The following is a 26,029-nucleotide window of genomic DNA, read 5'->3' on the forward strand; positions in this document are numbered from 1 at the left end:
CTTGGAAATATTTTGTAATTTAACAAGTTTAATCAAATGTCCTTGAAAACCTTTACATTTCTCTGCTATAAACTAAGAACATAAATTCCAATGAAATGATTGTACATCCACAGATCTCATGGCGTACTTGTTTTTAATAATTGGTTTTGATACATTTACTAAAGTTTTAATATCTTCACTCTGAATGCAACAGCCAAAAGCAAAACAAAATTAATTAACTCAACCTTTCTCACTGGTCATTTCAGGTTAAACAAGAAGGTAAAATAGGTTTGTAATTTGTACATGCAGTATGTAACATTTGTCATGCAATTTATATTGTAAATTAATGGAATAAAACATGAGGTGGAGAACTAATCTAATTTGCCATTGCAAACCAACTCTTAATTTGCTTTTCATTTCAGGCGAATATAAAGTCATGACAACATTTTTCCACCTGAAAAGAAAAATCGGATACTTTGTGATCCAGACGTACCTGCCATGCATCATGACTGTCATACTCTCACAAGTGTCATTCTGGTTGAACAGAGAATCAGTGCCTGCAAGGACTGTCTTTGGTAAGTAAGGACTTGCAATCAGGTAAGAGCCTGTACAATCTGTGTGCAATGTACAGAGCCTGGTCAGTAAAAATCAGCTTCAGCAACAGAGTGGTTCCACCAAGATGCAGTACAGAACAAACTGTACAACTCCTCTCCCTTCTATCTTGAGGTAGACAAACGGACTCCCCTCCCCACCCCCCTCCCCAATTTTTGCACATTCCCAATCGTTTCCATTCGTCACTTTAATTCCATATGTTTTATGACTGTTGGCAGATCCATTTCCCTCCTGGGATAAATATAGTTCTATCGTATCGTATCAGTGGAGCATTTTTCTAATCTGTGAAATGCCTCACTGAACTAATTGTAGTAAATGTTTCTTTATTTGCATTAGTATATGTATTTGCAACTGATGCATTACATTAAAACCCGGACTTGGTGACATGCAGAGCACATTGAATTTGAAGTTATAATTGTACATTTGTTTGAGATTGATGATGATTATTTTCTATATTGCATTTCGATGTTTAAAAAAAATTGTACAAAGGCAAATCAACAAAAGTTCATTAAAATGTGACATTTATTTAGTGGAATGCAGGAGAGATAAGGTTTTGTTCATCATGGAGAAATTAGGCTGACACACCACAATGTAAGATCGTTCATGGACAGTTATTTCAATAAGAGGGCAATAGTATCAATTTAGAAAATGACTTTATCTATGCTTAATATAGATTTGGTTGGGATGTAGTCATAGTGTGTAATATTATTGAAAATAATAGGTAAAAATAAGTTTTAGGACACAAATTAATTCATGATGAGTAGACCAGTTCTACTGCTCTTGCAGCTGAGCTGGAAGGACTGAATTATTTTCCTCTTTACCATTTATTGATGTCATATAGTAGTATGTTACTATCGGATTGTGATCAAACTGTGAATCAGTGGTTAAATTATCGGACACCAGTCAGAAACAAATAAAATACATTATCTGATTGGTTGTGGGCGAGAGAAGGCTTCTAGATTTATCACATGAGTTCACTTTAATATGCTATATTTTTAAAAGAAACTAGACCAAGTGGGGTCCAAACCTCTCCTACATTGGTGCAGCACCCTCCCCCCATCACCCCTCCTCTCTCCCCTCTCCCCCCTCCCTCTCTCCACTCCCCCTCCTCTCTCCCCTCTCCCCCCTCCCTCTCTCCACTCCCCCTCCGCTCTCCCCCTCCCTTCCCCCTCCCTCCTCTCCCCTCCCCTCCCCCCTCCCTACCCCTCCTCCTCCCCCTCCCCTCCATCGCTCCCCCCTCGGGTCTACTGTGGACCCGTTGCCAGGCGCGGAGTGCCCCCGTGGCCTTGGGCCGGCAAGGGGGGACAGGGAAAAAGCACTGACCTCGGCCCCGTTTCTCCTGCGGGCCGGGCATGGAGCCGAAGCGTCTCCTGACTGCATGGACCCGTTGCCGGGCAGGGAGTGTCCCCCGGGGCCATGGGTGGGCGAGAGTGGACAGGGAGAAGGCACTGACCTCAGCCCCATTTCTCCTGTGGGCCGGGCGTGGAGCCGCCGATCCTGCTGCTCGGCTGCGATCGCCGGGGAGCGGCTGGGGCGGTCATCTTGTGGATCCTCTGCCGCAGCCTCTGCCACGCGCTGCACCATGGGAGGAAGGTCAGGCGCGAGGCAGGCCGGGAAGAGGGTTTAGTCAGTCCACGGGGAATGGTGAGTAGGGTTGGCCTAAAATTGTTGCGCTATCGTGTACCGTTTTGGCTGTGTGGAAGGCATGGTACACACATAAACATATACACACAAACAAACCGAGAGTTTTAGAGAGAGACAGACAGACAGACAGACAGACAGACAGACAGACAGACAGACAGACAGACAGACAGACAGACAGACAGACAGACAGACAGACAGACAGACAGACAGACAGACAGACAGACAGACAGACAATGTTCTTATACACAGATTTTAGTGACAGAAAAATATAGGGAATTAGTATTTTACCAAAGCTGATGCTGTTGAATAGTTTTGTAAGGAAGATTTGAATGATCTTCAACAATTGGGACACTTAAGAATAAATTTGAAGAAGTTTAAACATAATTAGCAGTCAGCTCACCAGTTGTTTGTCTCAGAGAAGATCTGATTAAAATCTGTAAATTCTAAAACATTTTGACCTAAAAATGAATCTACAATATTAAATACTCACTAAAGAATCCTTGCACAGCATGTCAACTGCTTTTGATTCTTTACTCCATATTGCAAAATTCAATCACATCCAAGCACAAGCCATCACGTATCAACACATAGGTTCAGGACTGGGCCTGGGTCTATGGAAATCAGGGAGAGGTGGGCATGCAGTCAGGTACCACATCAGGACTTGGAGCCAGATGGCCAACAGGTCAGGGCCAGAAATTGAGGTCTTGGTGTGGGGAGATGAGGTGGGAGGTGCCTGGGGAGGTTTGGAGATCAGAGCATAGCTGTGATAACAGGGGGATTGCTGTTAGGATAGTGGCACAGTGGAGGGGGCGGCCTGGAGGAGACTGCGCAAGATTTAAGGAAATTATCTCAGGCAAATTCTCAGCCCTGGATTGAGGAGTGGTCCCTTTTAGGTAGCACTTTTGGAAAGGGAACAAAACTCTCATGACTGGTATTGTGGAAGTGATCTGTTGCAGTTCATCCTCAGAACAGTGATCAACTGTATCTCAGTATCCATGACACCAATAAACCTAAACCTAATTTCTCAGGTAACACCCCAGCATCATCTTATTTGTGGCTGATCGGATGCTAAGGCTTTATCACTTGGGTGGATTTTAACTGGAAACATCTACTCAAATGTCCAGAGCGATGTGAATTCAACCTGAAATGGCAAAATCACATCTGCTTCCAGAAACAATTGGTTTCCATGGGCACAATGCAGTAAAAAACGCCAGCTATCTGAATTTCTTAGCCTTTTCACAAATGAAAATTTCAGTAACCTAACTATGGTATGATATTGTTCTCCATCATGCTCCTAAAAAAAGGCCTATGATTCCTTTATAGTTCTTTCCATTTATATGAATTTCAGAGGAAATGTAATGTGGTGACTGCAGGTTTTATTTTGCGATGAGTGACATATAGCTGTTATTAGATGGGTGACTGAATAAAGAAATAATGCAACTTCTTCAGGAAGTTTTGATGTGATTAACTGTTCTATATCTCTTCATGATTTGCATGTGCCATTAAATGCTGGTACATCACAGGGACTACTGACTAGAGGCACAAAGCACATTGCAATGTTTCAGTTCAGATACAGAAAACATATAATGCACAAGGCATTGGGACACAATATAACAATTTTCCTAGACATGCAGAAAATAGCTGGATGCATTTCAGTAAATACAGATTACCGGATGTTATTTTGGTCATTAACGTTTCTGTGCATTACCGTGTACAGTTTTACAATGGGGAAAGACATGAATGCAAGATGGTGTTATTAAATATGTTGATCCATATAATTGTCAATTAAAGTTGTACTCTCTATAATGGCTCAGCTGCAAGCGAATTACTGCAAAAGTAAACAAAACTTAATTTGTGTTTTACTGTAATCAGTTTTCACCTTTCATTTATTGTCTGGTTATTGGATTGAACTGATCTAAATTTTAAAAGTTTAATAAAATCCAAAGTGGATATGTCTTAGGTGAAATAAATCCAACATGGTGTCGTGTGATTGAAGAAAACTCTTGGATTATATTACACTTCTTAATTAACTAATTAAAAGCAGGTCAAATGCTGCTAAAGTCAAAGATATTTCAGTATATTATTGTATGTGAATAAAGTGCAAGGAAGTACTGCACTTGTTTTGACTAATTAAAGCTATCTATATATCACACCTCAACGTAATAATTTTAGTAAGATCTTGGTGAATAAATATTTAGGGATATGGGCAATAATGTAAACAATATGTCTGCCTGATTTCTCTGAAATGTATACCGTGTGCAGTTATTGTAGACAGTGATGTTTGACAATGTCATCTCTCTGTGGGATATCAAGAATGGATGTCTGAATCAGAATTAAGGAACAATAAGTCAATGGGTCTATTCTAAGCCTGCTTAATGTTGAAAGCTTGCCTCAGATAAGTATGTGCTTTGGCTCCATCATCATTGCAGGTTCAACTATGATTCCTTTTCCTTGTCAATATCTTTCTGAACACCTGTGAACATGCTGCAATACACAAAGAAGAGGATGTGACATTCAATTAAGACATTTTTAGTAAAAATAGCACATTATGACAAATTTGAATAGGATCAAATGTTGATGTTGGAGACATTCTATATTGAAATCAAAAGTAACAGTTAATGTAAAAAAAAAAGAATTTGTTTATTTTATTAACACTTTACTGGATTATGTGATTCCATACTTAGTTAAATCACAAATTAAAAATTACTGCAGAACACATTGCATTGAAGCATTTTCTTCAAACACACTGCACCACATTACATTTTTCATCTCATACACACCTAAATGGATTCTACTTAATTTAGATTAGTTTGAAATCCAATGGACCTAACCTTTCGCTGTAGCTAATGCAGCCTAATCCAGGCATTATTCAGTTAAACCTTCTTTACACCCTTTCCAAACCACATCCTTCCTGTAATGGGGCAACCGGAACTGCACGCAGTGCTCCAAATGTGGCCTAAACAAAGTCCATTAAATCTGACACCCTTACTCTTCTACTCATTGCCCCGACTAATGAAGGCAAGCATACCATATGCCTTCTTTTTCCACTCCATCTACTTGTAATGCCACTTTCAGGAAGATAAGGACTTGGACCCCAAGATATCAATTCTGTTAAGATGTTATGCTATTAATTATATATTTTCCCCTTACATTCAAATCCCATAGTACAACACCTCACCAACACATTAAACTCCATCTATCCACTTATTGTAATTGATCCATATCCCTGCTGCATACTTTGACAGCCTTCTTCATAGTTCACGACCCAGCAATATATATATATATATATATATATATATATATATTTGATACACAGCAGAAATCCCACCAACTCCAACCCTCTGTCAGTAAGATAGTTCTGAATCCATGCAACCAAGTCACTTTTAATTCTGCACATTTTGATCTTCTAGATTAGCCTATCATGGAGGACTTTATCAAATGCCTGTCTAAGATCCATGTAAACAACATCCACCACCCTAGCCTCATTGATTGTCTTTGTCTTCTCAAAAAACCCAATCAAAGGAGAAGTTGTGTCTACAGCTGGAATCCTGTTAAAGATGATAGAAATTGATCAGTTGAATACAGACATGTAGATGGATGATGAGAACCATGAGTACCATCTGTTTAAGATAAGAAACAATGAGAGTAAAGGTTTGGGAAATAGATGAGATACAGTCAAAGATACTGTTTACGATGAAAGGGAGGCTATGGTTAAGGAAGAAGTTTTTTCAGAGGATATGGTCAATGCGCATGTGTGGAATGCTTTGCATCAGAGCCAATATGGCCTCTGCTGATGCCATTTTTTATGATCTGTCTTCATTTGAATTGTAGCAGCACCTATGCCTGTGTGAAAAAAAAATGAAATAGGGATTAATGGAAGGCTGGATTTGAAATAGTCAATGAGAGTAATAGTTAGTTTTAATGCACTTTCTCCACTAAAATAGTCAGGGAATGAAGATTTCTTTTTTCTTCTATTAAAGTAGTCTAACCATAAAGAATGAACAATAGAAATTGAATAGATTATTGAGCTAATTCTCCAAGAACCAAAAGCCAATGCCAGATTAATTGATTTGATATAATTGAATACAAAAACTGTAAAATATAATCTTTAAAGTGAAAGCAGCCATAAAATGTAATTATTTATGTAAAAATAGTCCTATGGTAATTTATGGTCTGGTGACGCTATTATCCATGAGTGTCATGAAATAATGCTTTGTGTTATTAAATTACTCATTATCCATTTAAATTTATCTGTGAAATATTGTTTATTTAATCCAAAGCTTCATTACCCCTTTTAATGAAATGTTGATAAACATTCTGCAAAAGCATTGTAACTTTGGTGGTGAAATAATAAATCTAAATGTTAGTATTGTTTAGTTAAGAGATACAGTGTGGAAACTGGCCCTTTGGCCCACTGAGTCCACGTCGACCGGTGATCCCTGCACACTAACACTATCCTCCGCACACTAGGGACAATTTACAATTTTACCGAAGCCAATTAACCTAGAAACCTGTACGTTTCTGGAATCTTTCACTATTAAAGAAAGCCCAGGTTAGGAGCCTGATAAAGCAAAATCACTTAACCTTTCTGGCATGTTGTCTTGGCAACCGTGTTGGACCATGGGAAGAGAACCAGAACTTAGCTTGGACCTTGGATGACCTGTGACACAATAGTGGCATGGGTTTCTGCACACTCCCTCCTTGCCCCAGAACAAGCCAGTGATGGAGGAGGAGGAGATGAGGTTGTGGGCAAAGATTTCCAACATTGCATTTACATGAAGCCTTGGGCTGGGAGTTGACACCTAGCATAATTAATTGGAGAAGGATAAGGAACCAAGAGTCTGCAGTTATGGGAATCTCCTAGAGTTTATTCAGCAGCCTCATAATAGAGCTGATTTAGCAACAAGAATCCATGAGTGAAGTAGTTATGGTTGAGAAAAGCAAAATTAAATTAACTTTGTAGCTTCTGGAGGCAGGCAAACACACATTGTGGTTTGACCCTCTCTCTATTTGGCTGTAAGTTCAGGAATCTCATTTTGAATATTCATATTCTTAAGGGGTCTCCATAGAAGTCTGAGGCAGATGCATGCCACCTTTTACATTAGAATCCACATATTTATTTTTTCAAGATTTGAAAATGAATGATTGTTAGTACAGAAAACTGTGTGGATGGCTAAATTTAATTAGAATAATTTCATCACAGAAAGGGTACTCATTGACACAAAAACAAAACATATTCCATGGGTCATACAGCATCTATAGAAAGAGAAAAACAAGATTTATTTTCTGTTTGATGACCTTTCATCAGAACTGAAACGGTAGAGGGACACAAGATTGAAAATAAAAAGTAGAAGTGAGAAGGGGAGGGAGGAAGACAAAACACAATGGAATGGTCTCAGATTGGATGAAAGCCCACTCTGTTCTCAGCTCATTTTAAATACAGTTGTCACTGATGTTCTTGCTAACTACATGGTGACAGTTGTAATAGAAATAAATGAGTATTTACAATGCCAACTCCAGACATAAATAATACAGCATTAAATTCATGTTGAAATGAAATATTATAAATTGCTTGTAAATTTTAATGTACAATAAATATTATAAAAGTTGCACAAATGGAATTGTATTAAATAGATGCTTTGAGATTAAGAAATTAAACTTTTAACTCAACACCATAATCTTCTTTTTGGTGATACAATCTTGAAGTTAACTATAGCCGAATTTAAATTATCCAACTGAAAATTGACTTAGACCCCTGTGTAAATCATTGTATGTAAAGATTTGTAGTATCATCTTTAAATTCTGAACAATACAACAAATACTAAGCTTGAATATATTGTGTTTTTAAATTACAAGACCTGAATTGTCATCTGTCCATGCCCTTCATAGATGCTGCCTGACCTCCATCAGTTTTTTTTTTGCAGGCAATAATACCAGTGAATGCATACAAAAATTAACTTTACATATTTCAGAGTACTTCATTATGTTCTAATTTGAACTATTTTGCATTCTGAATGTACACGGAGGAAGATGGGCTTATCTATCCTGTTATCCTGGTATTGTTAATGTTTTCCTACAACAGCATTAATTGTAAGACTTTAAGAATGAAAGAATTTCATCCTTGGTCTCAGGGTAACATTTTGTCACTTTAAGAGCCTAGTTTGTTTTGTTCTCCAGGCTACTTCTTAGGGCTTTCAAATGAAACACATGTAGCATTTGTGGACCAAAATTGTTTAAAACAGGAGAGAATGAGCATAAAGATTTTGTAAGAGTTTACTGAAATGAACAGCTGCTCCAAGTTACTTTCATTGTGTTCAGATAACAACCACAAAATGTTTTTGTGTACTAAGACTTTGCTTTGGCTCATATTATACTGTGTGAAAATAAAACTAATACAGGTAAATAAAAGGAATTCAAGCAGGAGGAATATTTAAAGCAACTGATTTAGATGCAGCTCGACAAAGTTCCACATGAAGTCCTTGAAGACAATTCAGTAAGAATTGAAATGAAAGTGAATGTTCCATATAACTTCAGGATGCTTGCAAAATTGATGTCCGAAGGGCTGGGCATTGCTGGCAGGTCTAGCATTTGCTTCCCAGAAGTTTCATTAAAGATAATCCACGCTGCTGTTACTTTGGGAATTCAGGAATTTTGATCCAGTTATTATGTGGAAGTGGATAAAAATAGAATATATATTTACAGAGAGAGATACATTACATGGTGTATCCATGTGGTTGCTCCCTTGTCTTTCTGTGTAGTGTAAGTCGTGAATGAAAGAGTTTGGTTCATTTTTGTAAGTTGCTGGAGAGTACTTGGTAAGTATCCCAGCTAAATTGCACAGGTGCTGAAATGAGTGAATAAATAGGGTCCAATCAACCAGGGTTTCTTATTTAGAATATTGCCATGCTACATGAGTGTTGTTAGCAAAGTACTGATCCGGGCAAGCAAAGAGCTCCTGATTTATGCCGTGTATTTGGTAGAATAGCTGTGGAAAGACAGGTCAATGACATGGTGTAGAACACCAAATCTCTAACCTGTGCTCATTGCCTCTGTGTTTAGGCAGTATTCCTGTCAAATTTCTGGCCAAATACAATACCTAGGATGTCAGTAGCAGGGGATTTGATAATGAGGTGATTAGTATCTCTCTTGTTGGAGATGCAGATTCCCTCATATTGTGTTACTTGAATCAAACTGGCCATGAATTGGTCTACTAGTCATCATGGCCCCTGGACTCTACTGCAGCAATTCTTCAGGACATTTACCATATCCCAACATTTTAGACTTTCATCATTAGTTGCCTGTATGTCCAGTGGCATTGGCTTGGAAGTTGGGAAAAAGATCTTGTATTGAATGTCCTAAAGTACAATTAATGCGACTTCCTTACGATGCAATAAATTAATTAGCTAATCAACATAAATTTAGACAACCCAGAGAAACAAAATTAGAAACAGTTTTAAAACAGAATAAAGTGCAAATAGGTCTGTGCCGGGTCGCTGTACGACGTGCCATCCGACTCAGCAGGACCGGTTCAGAACAGTTATGGCCCTGGGGATGAAGCTGCTCCTGAGTCTGGAGGTGCGGGCATAGAAGGCCTTGTAGCATCTGCCAGATGGTAGAAGTTCGAACAGACTATTGCAAGGGTGTGAGGAATCTTTGTGAATGCTGGTGGCTTTCCTGAGGCATCGTGTGTTGTAGATGCCCTCCAAGGCTGGTAGCTGTGTTCCGATAATCTTCTGAGCTCTATAGACTACCCGCTGAAGAGCTCTCCTCTCTGCCTCCGTGTAGCTGAGATACCGCACAGAGATGCCATGCGTTAGGATGCTCTCTATGATGCAGCGGTAGAAGGTCGTCAGCAGCTGTTGGGGCAGACCAGACCTTTTCAGTGTTCTTAGGTAGAACAGTCGTTGCTGTGCCTTTTTGACCAGCGCAGCGGTGTTAGTGGACCATGTGAGGTCCTTCGAAATGTGAGTGCCCAGAAACTTGAAGCTGTACACCCTTTCCACACTGTCCCCGTTGATAAAGATCGGAGCATATTCCCCATTATGTGACCTTCGGAAGTTGATGATTAGCTCCTTGGTCTTGGAGGTGTTTAGGGACAGGTTGCTATCTGAGCACCAGTCCGCCAGGTTCTGCACCTCCGCTCTGTAGTGTGTTTCATCACCGTTGGTGATCAGCCCGATCACCGTTATGTCGTCTGCAAACTTGACAATGGTGTTGGTGTCTAATGCAGGAACACAGTCGTGTGTGAAGAGGGAGTAGAACATGGGGCTCAGAACACAGCCCTGTGGTGTGCCGGTACTCAGGGTGATAGTGGAGGACAGGTGCGGGCCCAGTCTCACTGCCTGCGGTCGCTCCATCAAGAAATCCAGGATCCAGTCGCATAACGACAAGCTGAGGCCTAGCTGGTGGAGTTTGGTGGTGAGCTTGGTGGGGATGACTGTGTTGAAGGCAGAGCTATAGTCTATGAATAGCATCCTCAGGTACGTGCCCTGTCTCTCGAGGTGAGTCAGATCAGTGTGAAGAGCCAGTGAGATGGCGTCCTCTGTGGATCTGTTTGCCCTGTATGCGAATTGATGCGAGTCCAGTGAGGCAGGGATGCTGGATTTGATGTGTGAGAGGACCAGCCTTTCAAAGCACTTCATGATTATAGGAGTTAGGACAACCGGACAGTAGTCGTTCAGGTTGGTGATTTTTTTCGGCACCGGCACTGTGGTAGCCGACTTCAGGCACTTGGGGACTGTAGCCAGAGATAACTGCAGGTTAAAGATCCTGGTGAATACCTCAGCCAGCTGTTCAGCACAGTTCCTAAGTACCCTTACTAATCAAGAATCTGTCAATCTCCGCAATGAATTCCACAGAGCTGTAGTGTCTTTTTTATTTCTTCATATTCTGTGTGCAAGCTCAGAAGTCTGTAAGGTGTACTTCAACCAGCTACGTCATCTGTACAGAGCTAATGGCCAACTATAAGCGTGATGGACTTTTACGCCCAGGTTTTCTAAATCTGCTGACATCTATCATTGTTGAGTGCATATCAAAAGCTATTGGGGACTCTTTAAGGGAGGGAAGATTAAGGTCAGACATTCAAAATTATGTGCGTTATTATGTAGGAGATAGGGAAAAAACATTTCTATTGGAAAAATTCTCGTGATCGGAGATCACAGATTTAAGGTAATTTTCAAAAGAACTAAAGGGAAAATGCTGAGATTTCTTCTGTTTGGGCATCATATTATTTTTCTGGAATGGATTGCTTAGATTATAGAGGATAAAATTCAATAGTTATATTCAAAATAGAATTGGATAAGTGTAATATAAAAGGTTACACCAGTCTGCAGAAAAATAAGTGCAAATAAACAGATAACTCCTACTATTGCCATCCTACCTGATATTATGAACAAGATGTTCTATTTCATTATGTTCTAATTGTTCCAAGTGAACAGGATATTGATTTTATCTCAGTTTATCTAAGATTTCATTTAATTTTTTTTATTTTTTTTACTTTATTTTTATTATTTTTTTTTTTACATACATACAAACACAAACTAAACAAACATAGGAGATGCATATTGAATGTAAATACCCTTACTTTAAGTTCCCAAAAATGGAAGAGACTCGAGTCCCGGCATTGCCTGTATTAATAATGACCATCTTTTATCAAACATGTCTGTTGTCAACTGTAACCTTGCTGTGATTTTTTCCATTATATACACATTTTTTACCCTATCTCTCCATTGCATTATGCTTGGAGGCTGTGGTTTCAACCACGAAGTTGTTATCGTCTTCTTTGCTATCAGCAGCAGGATTGTCAGTAAATGTTTCGAACTCTTATCTGTCATACTGTCAGGAATTATACCCAAAATGTAAAGTGCTGGTTCCATGTAAATGCCCATAATCTGTTTAATTTCCTTTTGAATATTCTTCCAGAAATCCTGTATTTTTGGGCAATCCCAGAATATATGAGTGGAGTCCCCAACTTCTCCACACTCCCTCCAACATAAATCAGTTGTATTACTATATTTCGATGTAATGAATGGAGTATAAAAGTAACGCATTTTAACTTTCCAGTCAAATTCCCTCCATGTTGGGCTCTTAGTTAGTTTATGTCCCTCTTTAAATAATTCCTCCCACCCTTCTTCTGATATTATGATATTCGCTTCCAGTTCCCATTTTTCTTTGATATGTAAGTTGTTCTCTTTGGATTCATGTTGTAGTGCTTCATAAATTTTTGATATAATCCCTTTTTTTGACTTGTCTTCCGAGAACCCCCACAACACTTCCTCTAATTTAGATGGAGTCTTGCAGATGTTCTCCCATTCCTGATGTTTCTGTAGGTAATCTCTTAGCTGTAAGAATTTGTAAAAGTCATGAGCAGGTAAATTGAATTCTTTTTGAAGTTGTGTGAATATTTTCATTGTTTGTCCCTGAAACATTTGATCTATGTATATTAGCCCTTTGTCAGCCCATCTGTCAAATCCTGAGTCCATGGTAGATGGTACAAAGTCTGGGTTTTTTGCTATTCTAGTAGCCCTGCTTACCGAATTTGACAGCTTCAGCTTCTTTCTTACTGCTGACCAGATTTTCATTGTTACCCTAATCCACTCGTTGCCCATCCTGAGCCTCTTCAGGGCCTTCTCGTTTAAAAATGGGAGTGATTCTAAAGGCAAATTTTTACAAGCGTTTTGCTCCATCTCCACCCACATTGAATCTTTCTCTTTAGTGGTCCACATGATTAAGGCTCTGAGTTGCGTTGCCCAATAATAATTTCTTAAATTAGGCAAGTTCAACCCTCCCTTTTCTTTTTTGCTAAGAAGCGTCTTGTATTTAATTCTTGCTTTTTTACTTTGCCATAAGAATTTCGATATAATTTTATCCAGTTTTTTTAGAAAAGCTCCCGAGATCATAATAGGCAACGATTGGAACAAAAACAACAGTCTTGGCAATATATTCATTCTGACTGTTTCTACTCTTCCCACCAGAGTCAACGGTAAAATCTCCCATCCAGCCAAATCATCCTTTATCTCAGATATCAGTTTCCCATAATTAGCTTCAAATAGCTGTGCTGTATTCGAAGTGATAATTATACCAAGGTATCTAAACCCTTTTTTGGTCCATTTAAAATGGACTTTTTCTTTAAGTTCCACTGGACAATCTCCTGAGAGCATCATTGCTATTGATTTGGCTTCATTTGTCAAATATCCTGATATTTCACCATATTCTTTTAGGTTATCTAGTAGAGCTGGTATAGACGTGGAGGGCTCCACTATGTATGTTAATAAATCGTCCGCAAATAATGACGTCTTGTGTTCTATGCCCCCTTCATCTTTTATTCCTTTAATGTTTTTATTTTGTCTTATTGACTCTGCTAACGGTTCAATACTTGCAGCAAACAGTAGCGGGCTCAGGCAATCTCCTTGCCTGACTCCTCTTTTGAGGTAGAAGAAGTCTGAGCAGCAGCCATTAATTCTGATCCGTGATTTGGGATTTTTATAAACAATTCTTACCCAGTCTATAAACGTTGAGTGAAACCCAAAAACCTTCAATGTTTGATATAAAAAGTTCCATTTCACACGGTCAAACGCTTTTTGTGCATCTAGGCTAAGCAGCATGGTAGGTCTGGGATTATTTTTAGCACATGATATAAGATTTAGTGTTCATTTAATTTTGAGTGTGAAACTATATGTCTAATAGCACATATGCAAGGAAAGTGTACAGGTCATTAGACCTTTATACCTTTATAAATAATTGTTGCAGTTTTTGAGCATTGCTTTGCCCATGTCAAACAGATTGGGAAAACTTAAGCTTCTGTGGATAGGTAGATAGCAAAATGAATTTGAATTCACATCCACAATCCACATTCATTCTGGTCTTTTCAATTAATGGACACACATTTAAATGCCTGCAAATAACCTTCTCCTGAAAATTGGGACCTGAATTAGTGCTGTCAAGCAGATAGTGACTGCAAGCAATTGATGTCCTAAAGAAGCATTAATGAAGTTCAATTTTCAATTAAATTTCATTTAGCTTTAATTTTACCATGTGCTGCAAAGGTTTCTTTGGGTTAAGAAATTAACCAGAAAGCACTCTTCCATAACCTTGTCAGAAGGAACTGAGAGGCCAGTTGTAATAAATGTGGTTTTATGCAGATAGGGTAATTACAAGTCTAAAAGCTCACCTGATTTACAGCTCACTATCACTTTTGTATTACTAGTTTATTCACAGTCCTGGAATTTCATATTGGTCTAGTTAAATTTAAAGGTAACTAAAGTTCCTTTGCTGTCATCTCCAGTGCTAACCTGATAGCAACTGGCAATAGACATAGGCCCTTACCTCTTATCTCCGAGAGAAGATTTAGGAACATGTGAACTAGGAGCAGGAGTAGTTCACTCAATCCCTTAAACGCGCTCTATTCAGTAAGATCGCGACTGAATTGTTTGTGATCTCAACTCTGTATTTCCGTCTACCCCGGTAACATTTCACCCACTTATTAATCAAGATTCCGTGTATGTATGCCTCAAAATTATGAAGTGGTTATGGAGAACGCATAGTTGGCAGCGATACTGGTCAACTTTGATTTGTATCCCCTAATAGCATGGAAGCTTTGCCACGGTCGACTGGTGTCCATGTGGTTATTCTGGGACACCAGCTTGGTCTGGAATTGCCTCATTGCATCTGAACAGGTTGGAGATGAATAGTGTTGAAAGGAGGGGCATGCTGACCCTCCAGAGCTGAAGCTATGTGCTCCTGGTGTATAGGACCAATGGAGGAGTAACACCACTGGAGAGCAGTCTGTGAATGGCTCAACTTCGTGAAGGTCTACAGAATAGGCAGATCACCATATTTGCTCAGCCTGCATCTGTAACATACAGGAAAATTAGATGAAGCTTTCTACATTTGAGTATAGAGTTTGGGTAACTTTTCATAGGAAAAAAAACTGCAGATGCTGGTTTAAATCGAAGGTAGACACAAAATGCTGGAGTAACTCAGCGGGTCAGGCAGCATCTCAGTAGAGAAGGAATGGGTGACGATTCGGGTTGAGACACTTCTTCTGAAGAAGTCCCGAAACGTCACCCATTCCTTCTCTCCTGAGATGCTGCCCGACCCACTGAGTTACTCCAGCATTTTGGGTAACTTTGCTATGGCAGCAATGAAATAACTAGGCAACTCTAAGTTGCAGGAGAATTCTTCAACAAGACCCTGGAATTATCTTAAGGCTAGGAAGCTGAGAATAACCTTGACATTAATGAGTAAAGTAGGCATGTACATAAGACTGTATTTGCGTTGATTGAGGTGATAGATCTCAATAACGACATGAAATGCTTAAGTTACAGCCCATTTCATCACACAGTGGCAGGGAACAAGTCAAGTCAAGTTTATTTGTCACATACACATGCAGAAGACTAATCAGCCCCTTGTACTTGCTTTGCCATTCAATAGTATCCAGCACTGCGTCAGCGCCATTTTACCATGCTCTTCTAAAACTCCTTGACTCCCTTGTAGTTCAAATTCCTGTCATTAATGGGTTTATTACTGCCACATGTGCTGACCTACACTGAAAAACTTTGTTTGCGTGATATCCAGTCAAATTATACCATACACGAGAACAATCAAGCCATACACAAGTACAACAGGTAGTGCAAAGAGAAATATAACCAGAGGGCAGAAAATATACTGCCACAGCATTATAGCATTACAGCTCAGAAAAAGTGCAGCCAAAAAAAGTGCAGGGGCCTTCAATAGGTAGGTTGAGAGGTTTGGACTGCACTCTTAGCTTGTGACAATATTGTTCAGTGGGGAAAAAACTGTTTCTGTATCTAGTTCTGCCTTTTCAAGCTTTTGTATCTTCTACCCGAAGGGAGAGGGGGGGGGGGGGGGGGGGGGGAGAGAGCATGGCCCAGATGTATATGCCCTTTGAATATGTTGGCTGCTTTTCTGGGGCAGCGTGAAGTGTGGATGGAGTTGATGAGGAGAGCTGGGCAACATCCACAGCTCTCTGCATTTTCTTGCAGCCTTGAGGAAATCTGTTGCCAAACCAAACTGTGATGCATCCCGATGGGATTTTTTCTGTGGTGCAACTGTAAAGGTTGATAAGGATAATTGGGGACCTTGCTAAACATCCTGAGTCTTCTGAAGTAGTATAGGCATTTGTGTGCTTTTGTGGTCTTAGCTTCAATGGTATCAGTCCAGGACAATATTGTTGGTGAGATTAACACCCAGGAACTGGAAACTCTCACCCCCTCCCCTTTGGCACCATTAATGCTGATGGGGTGTGTACACCTCTTCTTGTATAGTAAGGTGCTGAGAACACATCCTTCTGGGGCACTGTTATTGTGTGGTAATCGTGGAGGATGTTTTCTCACTTTACTGTATTGTGGTCAGAAATTCAAGGATCTAGTGACAGATGGGCGTGCTGACACTCAGGTTCAGGAATTTGAAGTTGCATTTGGTTGGGATGTTAGTGTTGTCAATAAATGGGAGTCTGACATAGAACTACAGAATTACCCTTCTCACCTTCAAGAAGAAATTACTCCATAATTCTATCTGAAGTGGAGGACCTCGTACAAAAGATATCCTCCCAAGTTCAAAAGGAGAAACATCCTTTGAGCAGCATTTCCAGAATCCCCACGTCTCACTCAAAATACCTGTGTGTTTCAATAAGATCACCTCTCGTTCCTCTAAACTGCAGTGAGAGTAGCTCTAATCATGCTATTACATCTTAAATAGCAGATTCCAATGACAGGTGTAAACTAACCCATAGTTTATAACTTTCTATTTTTCTCCTTTCCAGAATAGTGGCATTAGACATGCAGTTTTTGAATCCCCTATATCCTCTCCAGAATCCAGGGAATTCTGGTAGATTACATCTTTTCAGCAACTTCCTTTAACACAATGAGATGCAGGCCTTAAACTCCAAAGGACTTGTTCGCCTTCAGCCACAAGAGTTTGGTTGATAAATGTTCTTTCTGTTGATACAGATTGCTTTAACCTCCTATTATTATTAATATTATTGTTATATTATTAGAGTTTGTGTAAGCTGTTCATTGAGTAAATGAAAGCACTTAATTTTCTGACCATTGAAATTGCAAAATCAAACTGATGATGAATTTTGTCTGTTGCCATTATTTGTCCATTGTCCAAAAGAAAGGAAATCGGTTAGAAAAATCAAAGTTTGAATTTTACATTGGGCAGTAAGACATTCAGAAATGCAGAAAATACACAAAATGTCATAACTGAGAGGCCTGTTTTCCTACTGTATCTCTTTATGATTTAATAACACACTGTTTCAGGGAGAGCCTCAGGTTTCTTCCTCCCATTCCTGGGGTAAATAAGGTCCTCCTGAGTCCAGAGGTAACTTCCATCATGCATTACTAAATCTGAATGCAAGCCTTTCTCCACCTCGCAGCTTCTCCAATTCCAATGTGTACATTGTTCTTTTAATGTGGATTAGCATCATGTGAATAGTCTATGCTTTGAGTGCAGCTTGTTTTCTTAGAATCTGGAAGTCAGCAGTATTGTTGCAGTTGCAATGTTGACACTTCTTGGCTTCTACCCCAAGCTCAGAAGGGGTCTTCATGTTAATATTATGACCATTATTCAGCAAGGCACTAGGACATGTTGCTTAAAGTGATTGTTTTAATTTTGCTTCTTGGATGCGTTAGCATCAGTATATTAGAATTTCAATAAGCAGTCAAAAAGGAAGGACAAATGCATGACAGAATGTATATACACATATATATTACATATAGCATTTCCATTCAGTTAGAGAAAAAGACATTCAGTTTTTAATTAAAAGGAGAATAATTCAGTCCCTTTGCAGGGACACATGTTCTATTGCAAGAGAAAGTTATTTTTCTGCTGTGAGCCACTGGTACTAGTATGGCTCTAGATTAACAATTTAGTCTTGCAAAGGTCATCGTAATTAAGATTTATTAAAATGGCAGAAACGGCAACTCAGACACCGTGGAAGCAAGCTCCAGCTTATTATCATCCATGCTCCACTTATTTAATGACTTAGAGAATGAGAATCACAGAAGGTGTGATTAGTATGTAACATGTTAACATGTTACAGAAAAGCACATCTACAATGCCAATAAAATTGTTTCGTATACTTTGCTGTGAGTAATAAGTTTGCACTGTTTGTTGCTTGGACAAGAAATTAAACATAAAGGAGCACTTGAGGGATGCTTTGTATTGTACAGATGGGTGTAAAATGCCAATAATTTTTGTCCTTTTCTAGGAGTGACAACAGTACTTACAATGACAACTCTGAGTATCAGCGCTCGAAACTCTCTTCCAAAAGTTGCTTATGCAACTGCCATGGACTGGTTTATTGCTGTCTGCTACGCCTTTGTGTTTTCTGCACTAATAGAATTTGCCACTGTAAATTATTTTACAAAAAGAGGCTGGGCTTGGGATGGCAAAAGTGTTGTGAATGATAAGGTAAGGTTTCCTTTATCTACTTTAAATAGAATCATATTTTGGAAAAAATTAAAATAATATGTTATATATGATTGCATAATATTCTCTCCTCCTTGGCGTAATGGGTAAATTCAGTGCATTATGCACCACAGAGCAATTCAAACCAGGTTCACAATACTGAATTTGCTGACATGACCCTGAGGGGAACAGGACTATGACAATAATCTTTGGCATCTTAGTACTGGAGATGAAAAGAGGAGCTTGTATATTTCCTCCATATTATTATTATTCAACAAATCTTGTCGAAAAACAGAACACGTAGCCAGGTAACTGTTGTCTCAGTGAAAGAACATTTTGGGGATAGCGATCTCAACTCCAGAAATGTTAAGGTTGTTTTGAATAGGGGTAGATCTGGACCTTGCGTGAAAGTATTAAATTGGAGTGAGGCAAATTACAACGTTATTAAGCAGGAGCTCAAGAGAGTATATTAGGGGCAGTTGTTATTGGGCAAGTCCATGTCTGACATGTGGGAGTCTTTTAAAGACCAGTTAATTGCAATTCAGGACTGGTAAATTCTAATATGTAAGAGGGATAAGGATGACATAGTAAGGGTTGACAATAGAAATTATAACTTTGGTCAACAGGAAAATGGAAGTTTAAAAGGGTGGAATCAGACAGGGCCTTTGAGGAATCCATATACTAAAACTCTTGTTTGTTTGTTTGTTTGTTTGTTCCTGAACTACAGCCAAAACGGTACATGATAGCGTGACAAGTTTAGGCCCAGCTTACTCACCGTTGTCCCTTTGGTGCTAATGGAAGAAGTTTCATTGAAATCGGTGTTATATTTTAAAAGTTATTCACATTTTAAAATCTATCTCCTCGGCAGGGAGGGGGGGGGAAAGGGAGGGAGGATAAGGGGGGTTGAGGGGGATGGAGGTGGGGGGAGGGGGAAGGGTGGGAGGGGGAGGGGAGGGGTATGGGCGCTGGAGGGAGGGTGGAGGTGGGAGGGTGGGAGGAGGGGAGCGGGATGGAGGGGAGGGGAGGAAGGAGGGAGGGAGAGGAGGGAGGATAAGGAGGGTTGAGGGGGATGGAGGTGGGGGGAGGGGACGGGTGGGAGGGGAAGGAGGGAGGGAGGGGGAGGAAGAGGGGGAGGAAGAGGGGGAGGAAGAGGGGGAGGAAGAGGGGGAGGAGGGAGGGGAGGGGGGGAGGGAGAGAGGGTGTTGCACTTTTGCAGGAGAGGTTTGGGACCAATGGGTCCACTTGGTCTAGTATAAAGTTAAAATGAAAGAACAATTGGCATGGTCAAAAGGGGCCAGAAAATAGCTTTGGTAAGCAGACTTTTAAAAAAAAACAGTTTTATACATACATTAAAAACAAAAGGGCAACCAGGGAGAAGTTAGAATAAAGGAGGGATCCTATATCAGGGGATATAGGCCGCATACGAAGAAAGTACCATTCCTTCTCTCCCGAGATGCTGCCTGACCTGCTGAGTTACTCCAGCATTTTGTGAATAAATCGATTTGTACCAGCATCTGCAGTTATTTTCTTAAAGTACTTTGCATCTGTATTTACCAAGAGACAGGACTTGGAGGGCAGTTTAGTTGAGTTTATTGTCACATGTACCGAAGCACAGCGAAAAGCTTTTGTTTCATGCTAACCATCCTGTGGGAAGACTAGACATGATGACAGTCGAGCCATCCACAGTGTACAGGCACATGATAAAGGGAATAACAGTCAGCGCAAGGTAAAGTCTAGTAAAGTCCGAATCAAGGGCCATTTGGGATTAAGAAGGAGGAGGTGTTGGGGCTCATGAAGAGCATTAATGTGGATAATTCCCCAGGTTCTGAAGGAATCAATCCCAGATTATTGAGAGAAGCAACAGAGGAGATTGCTGGAGCCTTGACAAAGATCTTTGTATCTTCTCTACCCCCAGGCGAGGTCTGAAGATTGGAAAATAGCTAATGCTGTTCCTTTTTTAAAGGAAAGGAGATAATCCCGGTTATTTATAGGCCGGTGAGCCTCATATCGGTGGTGAGGAACTGATGGGAGAGGCAGAATTTCCTCCCATTTAAAAGAGAATTGATTCATTAGGGTCAGTCAGAATGGCTTTGTAGGCAGCAGGTCATGTCCAACCAACACGATCATGTTTTTTGAGGAGGTGACAAAAGTGATCGATGAGGATAGGGTGGTGGACGCTGTCTACATTTCGGTAAGGCATTTGATAATATCCCTCCGGGTAGATCCAGAAGATTATGAAGCACAAGATTAACATTGACTTGGTCATATAGATTCATAACTGGCTTACTGACAGAAGAAAGGATTGTAGTGCAAGGATAATTTTCAGGCTGGAGGTCTATGATCAGGGAGTTCCACAGGGATATGTGCTGGGATCTTTGTTGTAACACCAGATTAGCCAATGTGGAAACAAGGATCTGCAGATGCTAGTTTACAAAGAGGGTTGGAGTAACTCAGTGAGTCAGACAGCAGGCCTGGAGAACATAGATAGGTGACTTTTTGGCTTGGGACCCTTCTTCTGATTGATTGTGGTGGAGAATGGGGGAAAGAAAGCAGGAAGTGAGGAGGGGCAGGACAAAGCCAGGTAAGCAATAGGTGGATACAGGTGAGGGGGAGGTTTGATAGGCAGATGGTTGGACAAAGGCCAGAGATGAAAAGACATTAGGCTAAAGGAAGCTAGAGGAAGGAATGTAGGTGGAAGGGGAGGGGGAGGAGAGAAACAGGTGTGGGTCCAGGTTCGGTACAGGGAACCAGATCAGCCTTAGTTGTGAAGCCTTATTAAATCATGTCAGATGCCTGAACCAGAATACAATTGAGGTGATTGAGGACAGTCAGTGCTGAAGGAATCCCCCCACTATTACAATGGGAATGAATGAAGTTTGAATACCACTGAAGTTTCAAATGAATAAATGTAAATTGACATCCTATTTTCTGTCCAATCAGACAATCATGCAGAGTGGTAATTTAATGATGCATAATTTGTATTGCTGCTTCGATCAATATCCATGCTCTTTAATATTTATAGTGCTAAATATATTAAAAATACAGTGAATTGGAATGATAGATTTACAGGCCATTGTATGACGAAACCAAGGCTCAAATCTGAGTTCTCAATTGTAAAGAAGACACAAGAAACTTGATTAAACCACAAAAATGCTGGAGGAACTATTAGGCAGCATCTGTGGAGGGAACGGACAGATGCCATTTTAGGTTGAGACCCTTCTTCAGACTGACAGAAATAGGGGGAAAAGACTTTTAAAAAGAGAGATTGGGGCTGGACAAAGCTCAGTAAGTAATCAATAGTTTCTCATTTATAAAGTTATTTTACTTGGCTAGTTATCGGAGACAGATTTGAACTTTAGCCACACAATGATTTTTCCTTTGTTTTCTTGCTCCTCCCCCAAAGTATGAAAAGACAAGGTTTATGTCTATAGAGATGTTCTAAAAATATATATTACATTCAAAGTTTAGCTTTCCGAAGAAAGTGGAAATGTATTACTTTCCTCTGGTATCATTTCAGCCATTGATGTTAAAACTTTGTACATAAACAATGATAAAAAGTCTAGCAAGACTTTTGCCCTTTGGTATAAAATGTCTGAGAGCAGATCAAGACTTCTATCTCTCCCATGTTATACACTGTCCCCAGTGTTTTACATTACACCCAATTTTCATGAACAGTCACTAATTAATTAATTCATACAGAGCACTTAAATGGGATGGTACTGCAGGCTGGAGATTGCAATATGCCGATTTGCCCAGAAATAATCCCGCATAGGGGAACCACACAATCTTTATCTGGTCCAGCAAGGGATGATTATGTTTGCTCCATGAGCTAAGCACCAAATATATTCAAAGCATTACTCCTGTTCCTTACCATGGGCCATTGGTAATTTCAGGACTCGCTCACGAAGTGCAAACTTTGTATTGTATTGGGTCTCACCAAGGTGGATTTTGTGGGTTCTCAGTCTGAACTGCTGTTGGAAGTAAGAATCTGGCAGTTACAGGATGGGAAATGCTGTTTCTCTGATACTTAATTGGGCAACAGTGTGTGAGAATCACAGAAGTCAAGATCCCTTTCGCCTTCGCCCACCCCTTAAAGTAGGGGACCTTACTTGCAAAACACCAAGAAGCTCATCCGTCAGTGCATCAAGAAACAGGCCATGTTTCTATTCCACGGCTGACTTCCCGATACATTGCGAGGCTCATGAAAGTAATAAGCTTTCCTAAAGCATCAGATCATACTCAAGTCTGGTTGAGGCTAACATTGCTTCATTGCGTATTCCTGCTTCAAAGTGCAGCGACAATGACCCCGAAACGTCACCCATTGCTTCTCTCCTGAGATGCTGCCTGACCTACGGAGTTACTCCAGCATTTTGTGAAATAAATACCTTTGATTTGTACCAGCATCTGATGTTATTTTCTTACAATGCATATTCTGCATCACAACTGGTGCCTCTGGTGGGTTCACTACTATCTCCAGGTCACGTGCATAGCAGTGCATCGTTCAAATCCCCACATTGCGCTCAGCAACAGGAAGCATGCAATCAATTTTGCAGTCTGATTCAATAGTCGAGTGCTTAAAATTATCTGGTGTATAATCTCTAGGCTTTTGTGTTAGAAATCAATAACATAAGGGATTTTTCTCTCATTTGTGGTTCCAAGCACATGATTGATATTTTGTCCTCTGTTTAAACATTCCTCATCTAGTGATGCTGACACCAGAATAAAGCAGCCTGGAACTATATGACTTCATCTTGATGAGCACGAATATTATACAAAAAGAATCAACACACGAGCTTTTTAAACAATGTTTCAAATGATTTATAATTTTAGCAGAATTTTCCACAACAGCCGTTGGTGAACATGTAAATTTAGTGCCATCTGCTAATTTACAGTTGGATTTTCTATTAGGACAAATAAATAAAGACACGTAAAACAAATATAATTTAATTATGAGTAATATACATGGAATACAAAATCCTGTAATAATATTGTATTTTAATACATATTTATATCTTTAGCAAGCTGTATTCTGATGGGGTAAAGTGAATCTTTTTGGTGAATTGATTATATTCACAAAATAATCTTAGTGAGATCAGCCCAAACAGATAAGAATGACTATTTACAACTTCTGCTACAAGATTGGTTATAATTTTTTTATTCTATTTGCTTGGATCATAATAAGGTTTGAAACTATATTAGTGGAATTAGTAGAAACTTTATAGTTCCACTCCAAACTGACCCATATTGGGGCGTCTCAGAAAGCATGGCTGAGTAACTGTTTGATAAGCATATACTGGGTGAAAGCAGCTAAAACACCAAACCTCAGTAAAAAGTTTGCCTACCTTTTCACTTCAATACTCTTCAGTGCCATTCTTTGGATATATTGTAAGTCATGAGTCATATTAAATGTGGTATTAACTCATTTGTGAGTTATGTGAATCTTATGTGAACCTTTTCAAACTTTACACCTGTTTTCTGTTAAAAGGGGAATAAAAACAAGTTGCCAAAAACTGTTGAGGATTGTGGCTAAATAAAAATTGGTAATGTCCATTAATTGTTATTTTTAAAAAGGGCAGCACAGTGGTGCCGTGGTAGAGTTGCTTCATTACAGCACCAGAGACCCAGGTTCAATCCTGGCCACAGGTGCTGTCTATGGAGTTCGTACATTCTTCCTGTGACCATGTGGGTTTTCTCTGGGTGCTCTGGTTTCCTCCCACATTCCTAAGACGTGCAGGTTTGTAGGTTAATTAGCTTCTGTAAAGTGTGCAGGATAGAACTAGTCAGTGCTGACTTGGTGGGCCGAATGGCCTGTTTCTACACTGTGTCTCTAAACTAAACCAAACTAAACACAACATTGGAACGTCAAAGTGGGAAAAAACATGTTTAGTTGATGGATATACATGTGGTACAATAATATTTTCCTGTTAGCCAGTGTGTGTTGGTTCCATTAACTTTCGTTGAGACTAAATATTTGGAATTGAACAAAACCATACCCTAATATTCTCCTCCCCTTTAGTGCAGGTAATCTAAGAAGAATTTCTGGCTTATTACATCAGATGTTGCTTCGTAAATGCATGAATAATCACTGTTCATCTCATTTATTCAACAAGTTTTCCAAATATAGGTTTTCATATGGAAACTGTGATAGAGTGATAAAAACATATGTTTTCGAACACTTTCTAATTTCCATCCGGGATTCCACTACAGTCCCACTGAAACCTCACACATGATTCATCATTTAACTTTTTGAAAGTGGATGGGTTAATGCAAAACTGATATTTATTGCAGGTTGTGTTATTTATTAAACTTATTGGAGATGTAATTGAAATGCTTAATTAAATAATTGAACTATGTTTACATATTTGTGGGAAAAATTGAAGTATATTTCAATCTTGAATGTGTAATGCAGATTTAATCTCAACTTTCTCAAAATTAAATCTCTGCATAACTGACCTAATGAATTTCAAATTAATGATACTTGTGAGGCCTTTAATAGAGTACAAATTTCAATATCTACTTGAAGATACACAGTCTCTTGAAGAAATTAGCCAGCAATGATAGTCATATTCATCACACAAACTTTGTGAACTCTTAACACTGACACAGAAGTAGACTGGTAAAACCCAAGATAGATAATCTATACTGCATTGTGTTGTGCACTCCAAGATAAATTAAATAGTTATAACATTTCCAGAAATCAGTTCCAAATTTTGAGTCCAGACTTGTGGTTTAGAAATGATTCAGAAAATATTTTTAACGACATATATTTTTTAAATCTCTAAATTTCATGAATGGTTTTTGAAATGATTAACATAATTCATCTTTAGATATTTCTATCACTCAAATAATAGGATTATCCAGAAAAGCCATTCATTTTTGTTTAGCGTTTAATTTAGTTTAGAGATACAGCGCGAAAACAGGCCCTTTGGCCCACCGAGTTCACACCGACCAACAATCCCTGCACACTAACACTATCCTACACACAAGGAATAATTTACAATTATGCCAAGCTAATTAGCCTACAAACCTGTGCGTCTTTGAAGTATCACTCGGACAAAACCCACGCAGGTCACAGGGAGAGCGAATAAACTCCATACAGACAGCACCCATGGTCAGGATTATTGGTCACTGGGTTGTTGAAGGACTGAAGTCACACTTCTGTCAGGTGTCCCCAATGGGCATTGATGAACCAAAAGGGTCTTTAAACAGCAATGCAGGAGCTAAGTGGTCACTATTACTGATGTTATCTGGATTCACTGGATGTTTTCAAGAGAGAGTTAGATTTAGCTCTTCGGGCTAATGGAATCAAAGGATGTAGGGAAAAAGCAGGAACGGGGATTGATTTTAGATGATTAGCCATGAC

At 39.4% G+C, this 26,029-nt stretch overlaps 1 protein-coding gene across 3 annotated transcripts in view; it reads left to right on the plus strand.

Moving 5' to 3' along the window:
- The window catches only part of LOC144593439 (gamma-aminobutyric acid receptor subunit alpha-2-like), a 178,194-nt gene that overhangs the window by 147,249 nt on the left and 4,916 nt on the right, over positions 1-26,029 (plus strand). For all 3 annotated transcript variants that reach the window (XM_078399021.1, XM_078399004.1, XM_078399013.1), the window contains exons 8-9: positions 402-554; positions 18,467-18,669. In XM_078399021.1, coding sequence (XP_078255147.1) covers positions 402-554; positions 18,467-18,669 — 356 coding nt within the window. The remainder of the gene's footprint in view (positions 1-401; positions 555-18,466; positions 18,670-26,029) is intronic.

This window comes from Rhinoraja longicauda, chromosome 1, assembly GCF_053455715.1.
Source record: "Rhinoraja longicauda isolate Sanriku21f chromosome 1, sRhiLon1.1, whole genome shotgun sequence".
Lineage (NCBI taxonomy): Eukaryota > Metazoa > Chordata > Chondrichthyes > Rajiformes > Arhynchobatidae > Rhinoraja > Rhinoraja longicauda.